The following is a 22096-nucleotide window of genomic DNA, read 5'->3' as shown; positions in this document are numbered from 1 at the left end:
CCACAGTTTGTTTAGCCACTCTTCTGTTGATGGAGATTTTGGCTGTTTCCATCTCTTTGCAATTGTAAATAATGCTGCTATAAACATTGCTGTGCAAATGTCCGTTTGTGTCTTTGCCCTTAAGTCCTTTGAGTAGATACCTAGCAATGGTATTGCTGGGTCGTATGGCAATTCTATATTCAGCTTTTTGAGGAACCGCCAAACTGCCTTCCACAGTGGTTGCACCCTTTGACATTCCCACCAACAGTGGATAAGTGTGCCTCTTTCTCCGCATCCTCTCCAGCACTTGTCATTTTCTGTTTTGTTGATAATGGCCATTCTGGTGGGTGTGAGATGATATCTCATTGTGGTTTTGATTTGCATTTCTCTAATGGCCAGGGACATTGAGCATCTCTTCATGTGCCTCTTGGCCATCCGTATTTCCTCTTCTGAGAGGTGTCTGTTCAAGTCTTTTTCCCATTTTGTAATTGGGTTGGCTGTCTTTTTGTTGTTGAGATGAACAATCTCTTTATAAATTCTGGATACTAGACCTTTATCTGATATATCATTTCCAAATATTGTCTCCCATTGTGAAGGCTGTCTTTCTACTTTCTTGATGAAGTTCTTTGATGCACGAAAGTGTTTAATTTTGAGGAGTTCCCATTTATTTATTTCCTTCTTCAGTGCTCTTGCTTTAGGTTTAAGGTCCATAAAACCGCCTCCAGTTGTAAGATCCATAAGATATCTCCCAACATTTTCCTCTAACTGTTTTATGGTCTTAGACCTAATGTTTAGATCTTTGATCCATTTTGAGTTAACTTTTGTATAGGGTGTGAGAGATGGGTCTTCTTTCATTCTTTTGCATATGGATATCCAGTTCTCTAGGCACCATTTATTGAAGAGACTGCTCTGTCCCAGGTGAGTTGGCTTGACTGCCTTATCAAAGATCAAATGTCCATAGATGAGAGGGTCTATATCTGAGCACTCTATTCGATTCCATTGGTCGATATATCTATCTTTATGCCAATACCATGCTGTTTTGACCACTGTGGCTTCATAATATGCCTTAAAGTCAGGCAGCGCGAGACCTCCAGCTTTGTTTTTTTTCCTCAAGATGTTTTTAGCAATTCGGGGCACCCTGCCCTTCCAGATAAATTTGCTTATTGGTTTTTCTATTTCTGAAAAATAAGTTGTTGGGATTTTGATTGGTATTGCATTGAGTCTGTAAGTCAATTTAGGTAGGATTGACATCTTAACTATATTTAGTCTTCCAATCCATGAACACGGTATGCCCTTCCATCTATTTAGGTCTTCTGTGATTTCTTTTAGCAGTTTTTTGTAGTTTTCTTTATATAGGTTTTTTGTCTCTTTAGTTAAATTTATTCCTAGGTATTTTATTCTTTTAGTTGCAATTGTAAATGGGATTCGTTTCTTGATTTCCCCCTCAGCTTGTTCATTACTAGTGTATAGAAAAGCTACAGATTTTTGAATGTTGATCTTGTAACCTGCTACTTTGCTGTACTCATTTATTAGCTCTAGTAGTTTTGTTGTGGATTTTTCCGGGTTTTCGACGTATAGTATCATATCGTCTGCAAACAGTGATAGTTTTACTTCTTCCTTTCCAATTTTGATGCCTTGTATTTCTTTTTCTTGTCTAATTGCTCTGGCTAGAACCTCCAACACAATGTTGAATAATAGTGGTGATAGTGGACATCCTTGTCTTGTTCCTGATCTTAGGGGGAAAGTTTTCAATTTTTCCCCATTGAGGATGATATTAGCTGTGGGTTTTTCATACATTCCCTCTATCATTTTAAGGAAGTTCCCTTGTATTCCTATCTTTTGAAGTGTTTTCAACAGGAAAGGATGTTGAATCTTGTCGAATGCCTTCTCTGCATCAATTGAGATGATCATGTGATTTTTCTGCTTTGATTTGTTGATATGGTGTATTACATTAATTGATTTTCTTATGTTGAACCATCCTTGCATACCTGGGATGAATCCTACTTGGTCATGATGTATAATTCTTTTAATGTGTTGTTGGATACGATTTGCTAGAATTTTATTGAGGATTTTTGCATCTGTATTCATTAGAGAGATTGGTCTGTAGTTTTCTTTTTTTGTAATATCTTTGCCTGGTTTTGGTATGAGGGTGATGTTGGCTTCATAGAATGAATTAGGTAGTTTTCCCTCCACTTCGATTTTTTTGAAGAGTTTGAAGAGAATTGGTACTAATTCTTTCTGGAACATTTGGTAGAATTCACATGTGAAGCCATCTGGTCCTGGACTTTTCTTTTTAGGAAGCTTTTGAATGACTAATTCAATTTCTTTACTTGTGATTGGTTTGTTGAGGTCGTCTATGTCTTCTTGAGTCAAAGTTGGTTGTTCATGTCTTTCCAGGAACCCGTCCATTTCCTCTAAATTGTTGTATTTATTAGCGTAAAGTTGTTCATAGTATCCTGTTATTACCTCCTTTATTTCTGTGAGGTCAGTAGTTATGTCTCCTCTTCCATTTCTGATCTTATTTATTTGCATCCTCTCTCTTCTTCTTTTTGTCAATCTTGATAGGGGCCCATCAATCTTATTGATTTTCTCATAGAACCAACTTCTGGTCTTGTTGATTTTCTCTGTTTTCATATTTTCAATTTCATTTATTTCTGCTCTGATCTTTGTTATTTCTTTCCTTTTGCTTGCTTTGGGATTAGTTTGCTGTTCTTTCTCCAGTTCTTCCAATTGAACAGTTAATTCCTGCATTTTTGCCTTTTCTTCTTTTCTGATATAGGCATTTAGGGCAATAAATTTCCCTCTTAGCACTGCCTTTGCTGCATCCCATAAGTTTTGATATGCTGTGTTTTCATTTTCATTCGCCTCGAGGTATTTGCTAATTTCCCTTGCAATTTCTTCTTTGACCCACTCGTTGTTTAAGAGTGTGTTGTTGAGCCTCCAGGTATTTGTGAATTTTCTGGCATTCCGCCTATTATTGATTTCCAACTTCATTCCTTTATGATCCGAGAAAGTGTTGTGTATGATTTCAATCTTTTAAAATTTGTTAAGACTTGCTTTGTGACCCAGCATATGGTCTATCTTTGAGAATGATCCATGAGCACTTGAGAAAAAGGTGTATCCTGCTGTTGTGGGATGTAATGTCCTATAAATGTCTGTTAAGTCTAGCTCATTTATGGTAATATTCAGATTCTCTATTTCTTTATTGATCCTCTGTCTAGATGTTCTGTCCATTGATGAGAGTGGGGAATTGAAGTCTCCAACTATTATGGTATTTGTGTCTATTTCCCTTTTCAGTGTTTGCAGTGTATTCCTCACGTATTTTGGGGCATTCTGGTTCGGTGCATAAATATTTATGATTGTTATGTCTTCTTGTTTAATTGTTCCTTTTATTAGTATATAGTGTCCTTCTTTGTCTCTTTTAACTGTTTTACATTTGAAGTCTAACTTGTTGGATATTAGTATAGCCACTCCTGCTATTTTCTGGTTGTTATTTGCATGAAATATCTTTTCCCAACCTTTCACTTTCAACCTATGTTTATCTTTGGGTCTAAGATGTGTTTCCTGTAGACAGCATATAGAAGGATCCTGTTTTTTAATCCATTCTGCCAATCTATGTCTTTTGATTGGGGAATTCAGTCCATTAACATTTAGTGTTATTACTGTTTGGATAATATTTTCCTCTGCCATTTTGCCTTTTGTATTATATATATATCATATCTGACTTTCCTTCTTTCTACACTCTTCTCCATACCTCTCTCTTCTGTCTTTTCGGTTCTGACTCTAGTGCTCCCTTTAGTATTTCTTGCAGAGCTGGTCTCTTGGTCACAAATTCTCTCAGTGACTTTTTGTCTGAGAATGTTTTAATTTCTCCCTCATTTTTGAAGGACAATTTTGCTGGATATAGGAGTCTTGGTTGGCAGTTTTTCTCTTTTAGTAATTTAAATATATCATCCCACTGTCTTCTAGCCTCCACGGTTTCTGCTGAGAAATCTACACATAGTCTTATTGGGTTTCCCTTGTATGTGATGGATTGTTTTTCTCTTGCTGCTTTCAAGATCCTCTCTTTCTCTTTGACCTCTGACATTCTAACTAGTAAGTGTCTTGGAGAACGCCTATTTGGGTCTAATCTCTTTGGGGTGCGCTGCACTCTTGGATCTGTAATTTTAGGGCTTTCATAAGAGTTGGGAAATTTTCAGTGAAAATTTCTTCCATTAGTTTTTCTCCTCCTTTTCCCTTCTCTTCTCCTTCTGGGACACCCACAACACGTATATTTGTGCGCTTCATATTGTCCTTGAGTTCCCTGATACCCTGTTCAAATTTTTCCATTCTTTTCCCGATAGTTTCTGTTTCTTTTTGGAATTCAGATGTTCCATCCTCCAAATCACTAATTCTATCTTCTGTCTCTTTGAATCTATCATTGTAGGTATCCATCGTTTTTTCTATCTTTTCTACTTTGTCCTTCACTTCCATAAGTTCTGTGATTTGCTTTTTCAGTTTTTCTATTTCTTCTTTATGTTCAGCCCATGTCTTCTTCATGTCCTCCCTCAATTTATCGATTTCGTTTTTGAAGAGGTTTTCCATTTCTGTTCGTATATTCAGGATTAGTTGTCTCAGCTCCTGTATCTCATTTGAACTATTGGTTTGTTCCTTTGACTGGGCCATATTTTCAATTATTTGAGCGTGATCCGTTATCTTCTGTTGGCGTCTGCACATTTAGACAGATTTCCCTGGGTATTGGATCCAAAAGTTTGGAAGATTTTTCTGTGAAATCTCTGGGTTCTGTTTTTCTTATCCTGCCCAGTAGGTGGCGCTCGTGGCACACGTTTGTCTGCGGGTCCCACCAGTAAAAGGTGCTGTGGGACCTTAAACTTTGGAAAACTCTCGCCGTCCTGGGGGTTCGCTAGCCGGAGCGGCTTGAGCCGGCCCGGGGTCCGAACGCAGGGAGGGTTGCTGGTCGCCGCAGCCAGGGAAAGAGCCCGCCCGAATTTCCTAGTCGGCCCTGGGCAACAAGCGTGGCGGGAGAGCGCCAGCGGCAGCGGCCCGCCCGAGAGAGTGCACGTTCCCTGGGAGTCACGGGTTTGGAAGGGGCCTCCCGCACCCGTCACCGTTCTCCGCGGCCTGGGGGTTTCCGATCCAATTCTCTCAGTTGGTCCGGGGGCTGCGCGTGGTGTGGGCACCAGCCGCCTTGGTTTCAGGGGACCACCTCTCCAATTCTCCCAGCCGGCCCGGGAAGGGGGAAGGGAGTAACTCTGGCTGCTTGCCACCCCGCCTAGTAAGGCCCGCGCGCCTCGGCGATCTCACCCGAGCTGCTTCTCTCAGCCAGCCAGCCGTTCCAGGATGGGGTACGCTGTCTTTTTTATCTCTGTTGTGGCTTTGGGCGCTTTCTGTATCGTTTCTACTTCCCTAGTAGGTGTCCTGGAGAAGAAACTAAGATCCGCGCGTCTTACTAAGCCGCCATCTTCCAGGAAGTCCAAGATTTTAAAATTATGCACACTAGTTTATATTTCCTTAAAAAGTACAATTTTCTATGAAAAATTAATGTAGTGCACATTCTCGAGGTCTACATAATCTTGTAGGTCCTTTCCAACACCTTTCCCCACCCAAATTCCTGATTCTATGATTTATGTGGCAATTCTTGTTCGTAAAATATGTAATAATGATAGATGGCTGTTAATCCACAAAACGAAGACTTTCTTTCTTTAGTTTGCATGAAAAAGCAAAATCCTCACATCGCAAAGGAAGCTTTAGTTAAGCATTTCAGAGGAAAAGCAGGTCAATCAAATTATAATTAGTTCTAATTAACCCTCCCAAGAGCTGTCAACTTCTTTACCTATAGCTGCTTAGACTCTCAGAAAGATAAAAAATCCATTTCTGCCTCTGAACATCAAAGAAACATTTTTTCAATCTTTTTATAAACAGAAGTCCCTAATCAAGGACAGACACACAAGTACATCTGTTCTGGTCAATACTACAATGTGGAATTTGTAGGATGGTTCAGTTCATAATATAAATATTAATTAACCCATTTTGATGACAGATTAAACCCTGACCATGTATTTTCTAGTTTAATAAAGGTTGACATTTTTTTCTCCAAATCTCCAATTCTGGTTACAAATGTATCAAAAGAGAACATTTACAGTATCAGAAACTTCCTTTCATAATTGGAGTTTAAACCCTCTTCATGAGGGTTTTCATGAAGTTACTTTTTCAGATATTAAATATTTAGAATTCATCTGAAGTTTGGGCTTTAAGGGAGATGTGGTTTCAAAACAGAAATGCATTCCTTCCAAAATAACCTTTAGGGATTCTATTCAATTTCAATCAACATTTCATCAGAAATTTGGAACTTGATCAAGAGTTCTAATTAGACACTAGACGTAATAAGATCTAAATAATAAATGAGATTCTTAAGTTGATTTGGAAGAATAAATCAGTGGGAACTGATAAATAAATTTTGAGGTAAAAAAAGAAAAGAAACAAGATGGGACACAGCCCAAGAATTTAAGACATATGTAAACTACAATAGTTGGTACTGGCCAAACAAGAGTTGTCTATAACATTCCTTCATTCACTCAATAAATGCTTATTGACAGAGCAACCAGAAAGACAGGATAGCCTGAAACAGACCCTAGATTAGGTAAGAATCTAATCTGTGGAAATGGTGAAACCATACACACACGCAAATGGTCGGGACAACAAACAATTTGAAAAGAAATAGTGTAAACTCTCATCTCATACATATATCAAATAAAACAATTTCTAAGAAGGTTAAAAACGACAGACTTCTGTGGAAAACTAAATAAGTATGTATCTAAAATCTGGCTAGGAATGAATTTAAGAAAGTTATAAAAAAGGAGAAATCACAAAGAAAAGGCTTTGACAACATAAAAACAAAAGGGTTTTTAAAAAGTTAAAAGACAACTTGCATGCAGTGGAAAATATTTCCCCAGGTTTGGCAGAAAAGGGGTTAATATTCTTACAATGTAAAGAGATCTTATAAATTGGTGGCAGGAAAGGGGGAAATCATTATTGCTTATGAATACAAGAAGCAGGAAGAAGAAAAGGCAGGAGTGGGAATTGGAAACAGAGAAGTAAGGGGCATATGGATGGAAGTGGCAGAATGTCGACTAGTAATCACATCAGGAAATGAGTGGTCCTCAGTGCTAAAGCACTGTGATAGGAGTGGTCACAGAAAATCTTAGATATCTACACACAGATGATAATGAATCAAAGTACCACATTTCCAAATAGAGTAATTTATTTTATATGGAATTAGACATGACCAGAAAAGTCACGTTTTTAACTCAAAAGTTCGTGAATAAATCATTTACACAGTGTCATGAGTCCCATGTTGAAATAAGAGTACTGAAAATGTTTCTCACATAGCAAACTGCCAAGATAAGAAAGAGCTTTATAGTATCAACTGCCTTATCACCACTTCCTCCTTGGGTAAAATTTACTAGTTTGTCAGCCAAATTAATATATATTGTGCTAACATTAAGAAACATAAAATATTTGACACACACCCAGACGTTAAAAATACGGCCTGAAAGATGCTCTCTTAACAATGGAATTTTTCAGATTTGCATTTGTTTCTTTTTAATTAAATAAAGAAAATTATAGGGACTTTGGTGTACAAACATGTAACAACTTACCAGCTATGATATACCTAGTCTAAAATGCTCTTTAGGATGATAATTTTGCTCTATTTATTTATTTTTTCTTATTAAACAGAAGGCTTCTTGGAGACAGGGTATCTAGCTTCCACTCAGTGCCTCCATTCAAAATAAGCATTTAAAAAGTGTTTCTTAAATTAAATTTCTCTTGCTAAGTCTCTTTTCTAAGTCACTGCAGGCATGCGTGTAATACCTGAGAGTGCAGAAGGTGATCCCTGAACAGACAGAATCTAAGTGCTCACTGGAACCTAGAACCCTAACATTCTCAGCTCTGTCTAGGTCAACAAGTACAGACAACACTACAATCAAATGAACTACAAGTTTCCTACAAAGACTAAGGTTGTTGGCTCCAACACTGAAAATTCTGACTCTACTTAACCTAACACAATTAAAATGACTTCTGTAGTGTGAACAGGAGAATAAACTGTCACTTAGAATTCTTAAGATGTAAGATATTTTCTATATCTAAAAAAGCAAAATTTATTTGAAGTGTAAATTCTGAAACAGACATATCTGCTTGCTAGTGCTTGCTTAGAACACTACATTCACCTCCAGTGGACTACCAGGTATGGCTGGTGTCTACGCAAACAGGAATGCCAACAGGGCTCTCCCAAAGCTATGTCTTCGTGTTTCTTTTCCAAGCAAGCTATCTTTACCTTAGGCAGTTTCTTGGGCAGAGCCTAATGGTTGAGGATACACCAGTCATTTTCTGAGTCACGAAAAGGAAATTAATGTTGAAAAGTAAATTTACCCAAGTTTGTTTAATGAGTTTTTCTGTTAGGATTGCTGTCAAAACTCTGTCATTAGAGAAGCTTTATAATCTCTTTCCTCAAAAGAGAGCTTTCTCTCTTTTGTACCTTTTGAGAGACCTGTAGATTCACATACAGTTGTAAGAAGTAATACAGAGAGGTCCCATGTACCCTTCACTTAATCCCCCCCAAAGGTCACTTCTCACATCACTAGAGGAGAATATTACAACCAGGAAATCGACATTGATTCAATCCACCAGGTATTCAGATCTCACCACTTTTACATGGACTCAACAATAAAAATGGATGACCTATTGATATATGCCACAATCTGGATAGATCTCAAGGGAACTATGCTAAGTGAAACAGCCAGTCACCTAAAGTTATGTACAATATGATTCCATTTATATCACATTCTTGAAATGACAAAATTACAAAAAATGGAGAACACATAACTGGTAGCTAGGCATTAGGGAGGGAGGGATGGAAGGAAGTGGCTGTGGCTTTAAAAGAGTAGTATAAGGGGTCCTTGTGGAGAGGATTTTTAATAGAAAAGAAGTTACATTCAGAGGCCACAAGTGACCATCTGAAACAAAAACATAGGGGTATTTTACCATAGACTCTTTTAGGACAGAAAAGACTGACTAACCAAATATGCATAGTTTTCTTCTTTTTCCTCCTCTAAATATGAGATGGCATTTTAGAATACCTTCTAGTGCTATACTGTAAAGTTAAAAAAAGTTCAGATCTCTAAAAAAAGAATAAAAAGAGAATGAGAAGTAATATCAACTCTTAAAATTAGAGGTTTTACTATTTTTTTAAATAAATGTGCAAAGGAACACAATTTCTGAAAGTGCATAAAATACGAGTACCTCTTTAGTAATCACTTATTGTTATAAAATACGAGTACCTCTTTAGTAATCACTTATTGTTATTTTTTTAGGAAATACATTTATTAAATCTGTTCTTAAAGTTTCCTTCGTTACTTCATTCATAAACTAAGATAGCTTACATGCCAGCTGCACCAGCTGTTAGCAAGTTCCCATTCCACCTGACTGTCTAGAGCCTCCTGTGTGGATCTGACCTTTGCTTTCATGCTCCCCTCAAGCATTCGTCCCAACCTTCGCACAGGTGAGGCCAACCACAACTGGGCTTATCTGAACCTAGGGAGTTGCCAAATGAGCAATTTCCCATGTTTCTTTAGGGCAAAGACTGGTTTAGACAGGCTAAATATTTTGGTTTTGTACTGCTCACCAATTCGTTGCTGCCTTAGGTAATAACACTGTGCTGAAAGAAACTTTAAAAACAACTTAAGTGTGACAGTAGGCTTTAGCAAGTTGTTGATCAAAGGCAATTGCTAGAAGAACAGTCATGCCTATAACAAGTTAAAGGTTGTTATAACTTGAAGAAAAAATAACAACAAGTGCAATTACTTGGGAAATCCTTCTCTTGAATTTAAACAGTAAGATTGGGTCATTCTTTAAGGCATAAAAACTCACCAAAAATATTTAGATTTTATAGAACAGTATGGACAATTCTTTACAGAACAGTGAGTAATTTGGGAGCCAGATTGGAAAATACAATGGATCGCATTCTTCTGGTGGAAAAGAATTACTTCATAGTTTGCTCTTTCTTTTTTAACTAATTTCTTCCTTCCTTCCCCCCTCTCCTTTCTCCTATTCTTTCTTTCTCTCTCTCTCTCTCTTCTTCTTTGTGTCCCCTTCTTTTTTTTTAGTTCTTCACTGCTTTCTTTTCAGGTCACATTTAATAAAAGCAAGTAAGTTTCCATAACTTAAAATACTTAAAGCATCTTCAAAAGGGGAGATTATTCTGTTTTCAGGATCAGGCCACCGTCTCAAAATAATTCACTTAAAAATTTGTAAGTGGGAGAATAAAGGATATCAAATTTCTGTGTTCTCTTTTCCCTTTGGAAGCAAATGGTAACCATCATTGGAAAACAAATGGATAATCAACCTACTGGCAATTTAATAATTAGGTTACCTATGCATTCAAATGATTTATATAGAGTAAGTACTAATATTGTAATGACTTCATATAAAGATCTTCAAAGGATAACAAACCCAAGGGAAGAAAACTTTGCCAAATTTCATACAACTCAAGGTTTGGGGTTTGAAGTCTTTAAGAGAAGAGTTATACACTCTTACTCTCTACTTGTAATTTTAAGAGACTCATTATTAGGACAAAAGGAAATTAATCCTTGGAAAAATGCAGAAGTAGTCTTTTCATTAAAGCATAGGAACTATTTTATTAATAGTAAGTCTGTATTACTCAAAGTCTATTAACAAAATAATCGCTCTATATAGTAAGAAAAGCTGAATGGTATATATGGTCAATACAGAGCAGATACAAATGGACAGATTTAGGGTCATTTTGTGTAGTCAATTTTTTACTCTAAGTCTGTATTTCTGAAACAAATAGTTGAGTTTCACTATGTATACAGAAACATATATAAATATTTTAAATTATTTTTGCTAAAACTGGAAACTAAACACTAACGAATACTGTGCATTAAAATAAAATATCCTTACTTTCAATCTCATTTTCTCCTGTTTGGCTAATTGCATCATTATTATCTTTTCAATCACCAAACCACAAAGCCTTGACTGCTCTCTCTGCTGATTACTGCACATTCTATCATTGTTAAATTGGCTTTATCCCTATTGTATTTTTCACACTGATCCTTCTGGCATGTTCCCATTACTACTACCCAGCTGAATCCTCCACTGCCAACTATCTGGACAAGTGCAGCTCACATTTTAGAGTGCAAAAACTGGAATACTTGCTAAATGCAGATTCTGCTTCAGTAGGACGGGGGTGGGACCTGAGACTATGCATTTCTCACTAGCTTCCAGGTGGTGCTGTGACTCCTGGTTCCAGACCACGATGAGTAGCAAGGATGTTAAGCTCTAGATCTGCACTATCCACTGCGGTGGTCACTACCCACATGTGGTTACTGAGCACTTGAAATGGAGCTAGTCATCTGAGGAATGGAATTTTTAATTTTATTTAATTGTAATTAGCTTGCATTTAAATTTTAAACTGGAGATGTGTAGATTATTTTTCCATTTTAAAAATTATTGTTTTGGTAGGACTACCTTTCATTTTAACCATTGCATCATTTAAGGTATTGTTAAATTGCAGTGTGTTGTCAGGTATGTGAATCAATTGAATAGTAAACATCTAAGTGATTCCGTCAGTTTCAATGGATGAATTCAGTTCAAATGTTGCTTCTTTTCTTATATACCAGTGTAACAATGTAGTTTATCTGAATACTTTATGCAGACAGCATGAGTTACAGTGATACTTATCTAATTCATATTTGATAATTATATTGACATACTTATTATTTTTATTAGAATATAATTTTTAAAATTTTCTATTTAAAAAAGTAAGGATAGGCACTTTTTAAAATTTAAAATGTTGTCATATTATTGACACAGAATACAGCAGAGATGAATTGGCTGGTAATATGATCTGAACAAGAAATTACAGAGAATTTAGAAATTTTCTTCATATAGAAAATTATGAAGAAAAACTAGAAAAGATATTTTGCCAAAATGAAAGATCTTCAGTTAAGGCCACAAAGCAAATAACCATAGAATACAAGAACTTTCTAACAATATCAGTAATCAACTCATTCAAAATTTGAATAATTGCAAGTACTTCCTTTAGCCTTCGATAGGTTGTGCATTATAACAGATACTACTTAATTCATACTTTGGTCCCACTTTGTCACAAAGTACATCCAAATTTATGATCAACTTTGTCAATTTGCAGCCTAAAAAAATGAAAACATATTTTTTAATCTTTTACATCTGTCAAATAAGAGTTTTCAGCTAGATATGCAAATAAAGCTTTTATCATGTTAGTGGTGTTGCAGCTATGTTTAGGGTTAAAAATGCAAACTGAAAATGTAAAACAAGAGCCTAATGTTTTCTTTATTGTTTCATATCATTGTATGATGCATACTGAAAATATCTTTGCATAGTTTTGAACACTGTTATCATTATTCAGGATAAACATGCAAATTCTATGAATCACTGCCAATTTATAGAGCTATTAAATAAATAAAAGGCAATGCATTTAACAACCATGTATTCTTTACCAATACTCCTTGACTAAGTTGTGGAAGAGTTTTACAAATACTTCTTGTACTTTTAACTCCAAACCAAGATTTTCTTAAACCAAAGGAATACTAACCTAATATTCAATAATGAAAGATAAAAAATAAGACAATATGATTTACATTTTCTCAGTGATAACACACTGCACATGAATGAACTAAATCTTAAGCTCCATGGAAAGGAAATGCCTATTTGTGAAACTAGACAAATAATAGAATTTATACTGAAATTGAAATTTTTCAGAACAGAAATCAGTAATAATGATTTTTTTACATATTTTTCTTCTATAACTCAATATATAAATTTTAATTATCAACAGTATCCTGCAAATTGCTATATACCTAAAAAAATTTTGAAGTATGCTTTGTTGATACCAATAAATTTGGAGTTGTTTTCACTTCATCTGATACCTCTTTGAATTTGAGGTTAAAAATACTGAGTTGACACTAGAGTTAGTGATGCATTTAACTTAGATACAGCTTTAAAAATGATTTTATTTCAAAGATAAATTTGTTCTTCTTAAAAAGGATGAGAAAGTGTTGTCAATGTTAAAATAAATATGGAAAGAAAATGATTTTTGATATTTAATGCAGTTGGAAACTTTTTGGGTATATAAATTTACTTTTTCAACTGTTAATTTTATGAAATCAAATTGCAAATCCAGCATTTCCAATGAAAATCTAGTGTCCAAATTGAAATAAACTGTAAGTATAAAATAACACTGGATTTCAAAGATAAAGTATGAAAAAATATATCTCAAGGAATTTTTTATTATTGCATGTTAAATGATAATATTTTAATATAATGTATTAAAACTATACTAGAATTAACTTTTTTCTTTTTACTTAAAAAAAATGTGGCTAAAAGGAAATTTAGAATATTCAGGTGGCCTCCATTACAGTTCTATTAGACAGCACTATTCTAGACTATTACTACAGCCTCTTATCTGATCTTCAGTTACCTTCCAACCTGCTAAGAAACTAATCTTCTTAAAGTAGAGATATTCTTTAGTCATCTCTCCATTTAGTTGCCAAATATTTACTGAATACCTGCTCTATGCCAGTTATTATTCTAGATGCTCAACATAAATCAGAGAAGAAATCAAAGATAGCTATCCTTGTGAAGCTAACCTTATAACTGGAGGTCATAGATAATGGGTAAAAACATAAGTAAATTACATAGTATGTTAGAAAGCAATCACAATACAAAAAACCAGCCCACATACAGAGATTTGGGGTTTGGTGGGGTGAGAGTTTAAGGAGGTGCTCAGGAGCTGGAGCAAACAGTGGGGTGGGTGGAGTGGTAGGAGATGAGTTCACAGCGCTAAGAGGAGAGTGGGGAGGGTGGGTGAGATGGCACTTAGCAGAGGCCATTACAGACTTTGGGATTTACCTTTAGGCTTCTAGTTGTGGGATTCTGGCTTGTACTCTGAGTGAGATGGAAAGTCCTGGAAAGTTCTGACTTAGGTTTTAGAAGGATCTTTTTTGTTGCTCTATTGAGGTCAGACTGTAGACGGTTGAAGGCAAGGGTAAAAGGATGATGCGGTAGGAAGCTATAATAATAATAACAGACAAGAGTGATGGTGGCTTAGACCCCTGATGGCAGCTGGTGAAAAGTGGTTAAGATTCTGCAATTTTTTTTAAAGTAGGGCCAACAACTTGGATGTGGAGTGTGAGAAAAGGGAAGCTTCAAAGCTTAGATTGGTACTCAAGTGTCTATATGCTTTGGTCCCAATACAACCACCCAAATGTAATTTCCTAATACCTTCATCTGTGCATGCTCCCCATATGTGCACTATGCTTTCTTTATTTTTGAAATGATGATGATGATGATAATAAAACAGTATAAACCAAATACAAATCTACTATATGCCCGGTAGTTTTAGGCTCTTACTATGTATCATTTCAAGTTCTATGAACAAATTATAAGGTGGATAGTATCACTTTTTTGGAGACAAAGACACAAACATATTAACAAATAAATAGCAAAATTAGTATCCAAAAGAGGGCCTATTTTGAGTCCAAAGACAATTTTTCTTTTCATAACATGTTTTTCATATTTCCTCTGTCTGGAATGGTCTTCTTTTTCTACACTGACCCAACTCACATGCCCTTTCCTATGAAACTCCCCTTATTTCCCCTAGCCAGAAACAGGTTTTTCTTCCTCCAAATTAAATGGTTAGAGGAAATCATTTCGACCTCTTTTATGGCACTTAGTATTTTCTCTTCTGAACCATGGCCATTTATAACCATAATAGTCAATACTTATTTAGTGCTCACCCTGTGCTATATACATTATAAACTATGTACATTATGTCACTATTTCCAACACTCTTGGGAAGGATGCTATTATCAAACTCATTTTATAAATGAGGAAACTAAGATTAAAAGGATGAAGCAATTTGCCTAAGGTCAAAAATTAACAAGTAGCAGGGGAAGATTTAAATCTAGATGGTATGCCTGCAAAGGCCATTATTTTTATGCCAATTCACCGTCCATCATGTAATCGGTTTATTTTTTATCTATGTTCCATCTTTTCCTATAAAGCCTACTGAATTCTGATACAGATTAATCCTACATTATGTATTCATGCAGCACTGACCTTCCTTAATAACAGAAACTAATCTTTTCAGAGAAATAAATGCAGGAGGGCCTCATGTGGAAAAAGGAGGTATTGCTAGAAAAAGAATGCAAAACTACTATTTTTCCTTAAATTCATGTCTTATACCAGCCCTTAATATAATTTTTAAATTAGGTATATTTGATTTTTTAATGCTTATACACCCCAAGTGCTTATGAGAAAAATTTTAAATTAAAAGCAGGGAAAAAAAAAAACCCTCCCCTTGGCCATACAAACTGATAGCTACTGCAGGTATGGAAGACACAGAATTAAAAATGACATACCATTCAAAGCACAAAAATTGTCTCCAAAATGACTCTTTTAAACTTTGGATTTAGATATAATTTCAAACAAAGAAAAAGTTGCAAGAATAAGAATAGTACAAAGAATATCCACATACCTTTCATCTAGTTTCACCTAATTTACCAGATTTCACACTTCGGCCAACATGTTCACGTATGAGAAATAAAGAATTCTTATAAGTCACCAATATTTAGGGTTATTATTGGTGTGATTTTAACATTATCTATCTATCTATCTATCTATCAAATAAACATGTTCTTTCTTTAGCCATTTTTCTTAACCATTTGAGGGTAGGTTACATACATCATGGCCCTTTATCCTTAAAAACATCAGTGTATATTTCCTAAGAAAAGATATTCCCTTACATAACCAGAGTACAGTGATCAAATTCAGGAAATTTAACATTTAGTCAAAACTTTTAAGAAATCGGCCATCTGTACTCCAAGTTTGTCAACTGTCCCCAAATGTCCTTACAGCATCTGCCTCCCTTCAGTATAGGGCCTAGTCTGGGTCAGATGCTGTATTAGTTTTCCAGTCTCTTTAGCCTGCTTCCATCAGAGCGCTGTTAGCCTTTACTTTTCATGACACTGGCATCCCTGAAGAACACAACCCTTCATATGTGCGCACGCAGATGCCACGCCTTTCAAAAACTTGTTTTAAAGTTGTCTTCCTTTTGGGTTTGTCTTATCTTTACTCATGATTAGATTCAGGTTATACACTCTAGGCCAGAATACTACATAGGTGATGTTCATTCCTTTTTTAGGATATCACATTTTGGACCACACAACGTTTATCTGTTTTTCATTTTATCACTGGACAAGGTGTTTTCCGATTTCTCTGCTGTTTAATTACTATTTTTACCTTGAAATTCATAGGGTAATTTGTAGACAGACACTAAAATATCCTGTTCTTTATCTAAATTCCCCCCAGATTTAGCATCTGAAGTTTATTATCTGATCCATTCTTTACTAAAATGATTGCAAAACAATGATTTCCAACTGTAGCAGCCCCTCTACAGTTACCAGTCAGCATTCGATATTCTATTATAAGCAAGAGCCATCCTTTCTCCCCATTAACTATCTATTTACTATTGGTATGGTTCTATCAATTAAAGACTTTTCAATGCTTTGTAATTCTTTACTGTACTAAATTATTTTGGTGTTCAAATGCACTCAGGCAACTCCAACCTGGTTCCTTGTAACATGCTCCTGGCCTTGTCTCATTCCCCTGTCATTTGCAGAGCACTTCCTTATTTTCTGGTATAAAATGTTCAAGGCTCATCTTGTACTTATTCTACCCCAGTCTGACAATCACTAATTTTTCCAAGAAGCCTGAGTTCTTGCTGATGGGTTGTAGTATCTGGGCACTAGGTATTGTTACACCTGGAGACCAGATCTCTTCACCCCAGGATGTAACCTACCCCTGGTAAATATTTCAGAGAGCCTCTCTCATCCCAACCCATGCCAGCCCGGCATCTCCTTCACCCTCCATCAGCTGCACTCTTGCGATAACCTCCCATTGCTCAGTCTCCACTCTCTGGCAAATGCATTTTTGTGTAAACTTCCCTTACTCACTATCCACTCTCTGGCATTTACAACAGTGCATGCCTAAGGCAGGCGTTTAAATTTTAAACTACCGATGGAAAGCTGCCAACTCCTAACTTAGCCCCCTATTTCTGTAGACAGCAGAGACCTGCCTAACACCTGTTCCTATCCCTGGCCATCATCTCCCCACCCCCACCCCCCGGGCAACTCTGTTTCTCCATGAAATAAAACCTTTGCCCGAACTTCTTGTTTCTTCCTTATTCCTGGTGAGCTTGCTGAGTTTGCCTTTTAGGTATGCTATTTGCTCATTTGCTATTGGTATGTCTGCTTCTTGGTCCTTTTAGCTGAAAAAGCTAGGGAATGTATGCATAGCATATGCATCCAGACACACACACACACACATACACAACACACACGTGCACATGTACATTTGTATGCATATATTTTAGAAATCATGCATTGTATCATCTACATCCATCTTTCTTGCCTTCCTTCATTTTATGTTTAAGTCTCTGCTTTTTCTTTGCGATCCTCACAACAACAATCAACACATTTGCTCAGACCTACACTACATCTAAATTGTTTCAGAATTGCTTTGCCCATACTACTAAACAACAACAACAAAAACATACTAGAAATGGTCCAGGATTTGTTTGCTATTCTTTCCCCACTCAACCCCAACCTGCCAAACACTGAACACAAACACTGTACATAAGTTATCTGAATTAGTTCTTTTGTTCTTCCTTTAGCATGATTATAGTATTGTATTCATTTGAAGTACAACTGGAGTCATTTGTTTCCGTGTGCTTGTGGTTTTAGGTTTTTTCCCCCCTTTCTATCTTTATTGAGCGCTGTCTTTTTTTTTTAATGTGTAGAACATTAGCATGCATCCAAAAGTCAAAATTACATACAAAGTTATTCTTAGAGAGGTGTTACTCTCTCCTGTACCCTTTCCACCAATGTTGTAGGTAACCAAAACTTAACTGCTGTCTAGTTTATCCTTTCGTAACTGAGAAGTTAGGATCTAAGCGGTGATTATGATTATTGATTCATTTTTGTACTTTCAGTTATATTAGAGTAGCCAGAGAGAAATATCTGAAATCTCTGAACTGTAATCCAGCTGCCTTGATCTCTGATAATTATCATATAGACTTTATTTTGTGCCCTTGTGACTGTAAAAACCTTGTGACTGACCCTCACTTGTCTTATGATCACCAAGGGCATTCCCTCATATTCATTAATGAAGGGACTTGAGTCAGCCCAGAACTAACCCTCCCCAATTCCAAGGTTATCTTGGTAAACGAAGCTGGGTCTAACCAAAATGGGTCCGCCTGACATGCACAGTAGCTTAAACTTTAACCTAGAAGTGATTTATACCTCATTATAATACTAAAACTCACATCCATCGTCATATTAAGGCTGTGATTTTCTTCCATACATTGTGACTAAGCATGTAATGCATCTGCGCAGGCTCAATAATTAGATCACCGCTAATTACATCATCTGGAGCCATCGTTGTCATAATCCTAAAACCTGCCCATCTTTTGATAACTATAAAACTATCACAATTACTACAGTTCAGGGAGACAGATTTTTAGGCCAGTAGGTCATCTGATCTTCTGCTTCATGCTTAGCAATGAACTCTTTCTTTCTATGAAACCCTGATGTCTCAGGAATTGGTCATTTGAGTGCACTAGGCAAAGAATCCTCCACTTTTGATTAGTATCACTTTCTTTGGTCCCTTTCATAAAGATAAGCAGATATATGAATTTTAAAATTTTACTCATTATAGAAGGTAGTATACTACATATGCTCTTCTATACTTTGCTTTTTTTTTTTTTACTTAATATAAAGGAGTGCTGGAAGGCACTACATATTACTTCATAGAGATTTTTTTAATTCTTTTTTGCAGAAGCTTAGTACTCCATTGCATGTATGTAGTTTAGCTTATTCAATCTCCTATGCTTGTAGATGCAGGGAGTTTCTAGTATTTTCCAGTTACAAATAATACTGAAATAAATAATGCCATGTATAAGTATTTTCATATAATTGGAGATATCTTTACAGTGACTTTCTATAAACTTGCCAGGCTGAAGGATAAATGCATATATAAATTAGTTAGATATTGCCAAATTCTTTTCCATTGGGTTGTATCATTTTGCATTCCCACTGGCAATGTTTAAGAGTGTGTTTCCCCACAGCCTAACCAACCATGTATTTATCGTCAAGCCTTTGAATTTTTGCTAACCTGATGAGAGAGAAATTAGTTTTTCTTTAATAGCTTTCTTCAGGTGGAGTTTACATATATATTTATATATTTATTTCAGATATACAATTTGATAAACTTGTCTGTCCCAAGTCCACAAAAGTTTTCTTCTAGAATTTATTAGTTTCAGTTCTTAACCTCTCAATCTATAATCCATTCACAATTAGATTTCAAAGGACATAAGGTAAGGGATGAGTCTCTCTCATCCCCTCCCCCTCTTCTTTTTTCTCCCCACCCCATCCCTCAGCCCAGATATCCAGTTTTTCTAGCACTATGTATTGAAACGACTATCTTATACCCATTGAATTATCTTTGAACTTGTCTTGTCCTTGCTCTTTCCAGGTCAAATTTCCCCAGAACCCAATGATAGATTTAGGTCTTTTATTTCTGGAAAGCTTTTTTAGATTATAATTCTAAATATTAGTGCTGTTTAGATGTTTTGATTTACTTTCTCAGTAAACATTTTCACTTCTTTCTTTATTTCATCTTATTTTTTCCCTCCAATTTTTTTCACTGCCTTTTCATTTGAATCAATTCTTCTTTGGGCACACTGGAATTTACTTTTCATTTCTGAAATGATTTTACCTTTTCTATTATTTCCTAAATTTTATCAACACTCAGTTTCTTCCAGGTTGTTGCTGTTGTTATTTTGTTTTTGCAATTTCTGTTCTTGCTTTTTGTACTTCTGGTTTGAGGAATTTTTTAATAGTTCTAAATGTTTGAGGATAATTAATTGAGTCTGGAGTATTATGTTAACGTTTTCTTCGGCTTCACTGTCGGATTGTTTTGGAGAGTTTTCATTAGCAGAAAAGCTTTAATTTACATCTCATTCTTATAGGAATTTTGTAATAATGTGGTCAGATTTTTTGTATTCCTGTTTATTTTACAGAAAAAGTGCTTAGTTCAAGAGCACTCTCTTCTGCGCAGTCTCTTTTATGGATCCATGTTGTTGATGGTGGTGGGGTAAGTAGGTAGGAAAGACTGGTATGTCTTGTTTCCCTTTCATTTCTTCAGGATCCTTAATTTTCCCTCTCTTATTTCCTTCTTCCCATTCATTGCCTATGTAAGTAAGATATGCTGTGCCTTTTAAAATCTTTTTGTTTTACTTTTTTGTTTTGATGAAAAGAGATGAATAAAAGAAGACAAGAAAAAGGGAAAAGTAAGAAAAAAAAAGAATAGAAAAGCAACAAGATTGATTGGTCCATGGATTTCTGGTTTTGAAAGCAATTTTCAAAGCAGGGTTTTAATATTTCTTTGAACAATAGTAGCAAAGCTTTAGCACAGGTATAGCCTCCAAAATATCAGCACATTTAGTAAGATATGAAATGTGTTCTGCATCTACAGCATAAGCATCTGTCCTCAAAATAAAGGGAGCATCAGACATGAGGTTTTCACGATCACACAGTCACATTGTAAAACCTCTATCATTACACAATCATCCTCAAGAAACAAGGCTGCTGGAACACAGCTCTACAGTTTCAGGAATCAGCGCCTGTACCTGATGAGGCATCAAATCAACATCATTCTCCAGAACAAAAGAAACAAGAAGAAGTTGGTTTTTTATTTGATGAAGAGATGAAACAAATAGAAGGTCGAAAAAACACATTTACTAATTAGTCTGATACTGATTCAGATTACGAAATTGATGATCAGGATTTAAACAAGATTTTGATTGTAACTCAGACATCTCCTTACATGAGAAAACATCCTGGAGGAGATCAAACAGGCAACCAAATGTCTTGGGCAAAAATTACATCTGTACTTGCTAAAGTTATCAATGATGGCTTATATTATTAGGAACAGGATTTATGGATGGAAGAGGATGGAAACAAACAGATGGCCATAAAGGTAATTGTTACTGGCCAGCATCTGGCCAGCTGATAGGTTTATTTTAAGTGTCTGCGCTCTTCATATTTTCTTGAGCTTCAGGGTTCATTTTATGAAATTTTGAATATAAATAGAATATGTTTGATTTTAAAATCCTCTTAAATACATCTGTTAGTCACAATTTGGAAAGTAATTTTATTTTATTTAAATGACATTGTAATAATTTAATAAGCAAAATAATAATAATAAAGCAAAACAAAACTCAAAAGAAAGTAACTGGCTTTTAAGATGTACACCAATTATTTGCATCTGTATATTCTGCTTTAAAATTATAACTCTTGTTTATAGACACACATAAAAACATATATATACATAACACTGCACTTACTTGTTTCACACTGTAGAGTTCTTCTGTCAATTGTTTCTTTTGTCTTTCTGATTCAAATAATTTTTCCTAGTTTTAAAAATAACCGAATTAAAAACTTATTATTGAAGATACTATTACTTTTTGTTCTTTGTTTTAAAGCTTACAGAATCCTAAACATCCAATTGTTAATCATGAAAAGTTAGTTCCTGGTCACTCTTCTGACTATATACATCCCATTTAAAAGTAATGGGTTATCTTTTAATTATGATGTAAATATGATATAAATGTGTTTTGTTTCTTTAATCAGCCATTTTGTAAAATATCAAAATCTGAGGCCCTCCAAAATCAGGCAGGACCAGAGGTGCACCTATATTGATTAAATGTTTGGGTAAAAGCCTTCATGGCCAAGGAGAGTCCAAATTGAATAGAATTATTAGATTAGGAGTAAAAGACTTTAACAATACTAACGAGTACATATAAGACTGGGCTGATTATATGTTTCCTAATTTAATTTTAGCTTATTCTTGGAAGATTATCCATAAAAAAGAAGACATGACTGATAAAACCAAAATATGAAATCATATTTAAGGTTAAAGAATATTATGCATACAAATAAAA

At 35.4% G+C, this 22096-nt stretch overlaps 1 protein-coding gene across 12 annotated transcripts in view; it reads right to left on the bottom strand.

Annotated features, from left to right (window-relative positions):
- Positions 1-22096, bottom strand: part of STXBP4 (syntaxin binding protein 4) — a 230780-nt gene that overhangs the window by 100893 nt on the left and 107791 nt on the right. For all 12 annotated transcript variants that reach the window (XR_013177618.1, XR_013177619.1, XM_077164824.1 and 9 more), the window contains one exon: positions 21500-21565. Coding sequence is in view for 10 of the 12 variants with exons in the window: in XM_077164824.1 (XP_077020939.1) it covers positions 21500-21565 (66 nt within the window). In the remaining 2 variants the exon portion in view is untranslated. The remainder of the gene's footprint in view (positions 1-21499; positions 21566-22096) is intronic.

Source organism: Tamandua tetradactyla, chromosome 6 (genome assembly GCF_023851605.1).
Source record: "Tamandua tetradactyla isolate mTamTet1 chromosome 6, mTamTet1.pri, whole genome shotgun sequence".
Classification (NCBI taxonomy): Eukaryota; Metazoa; Chordata; class Mammalia; order Pilosa; family Myrmecophagidae; genus Tamandua; species Tamandua tetradactyla.
This window is presented reverse-complemented; position numbering and strand designations above follow the sequence as displayed.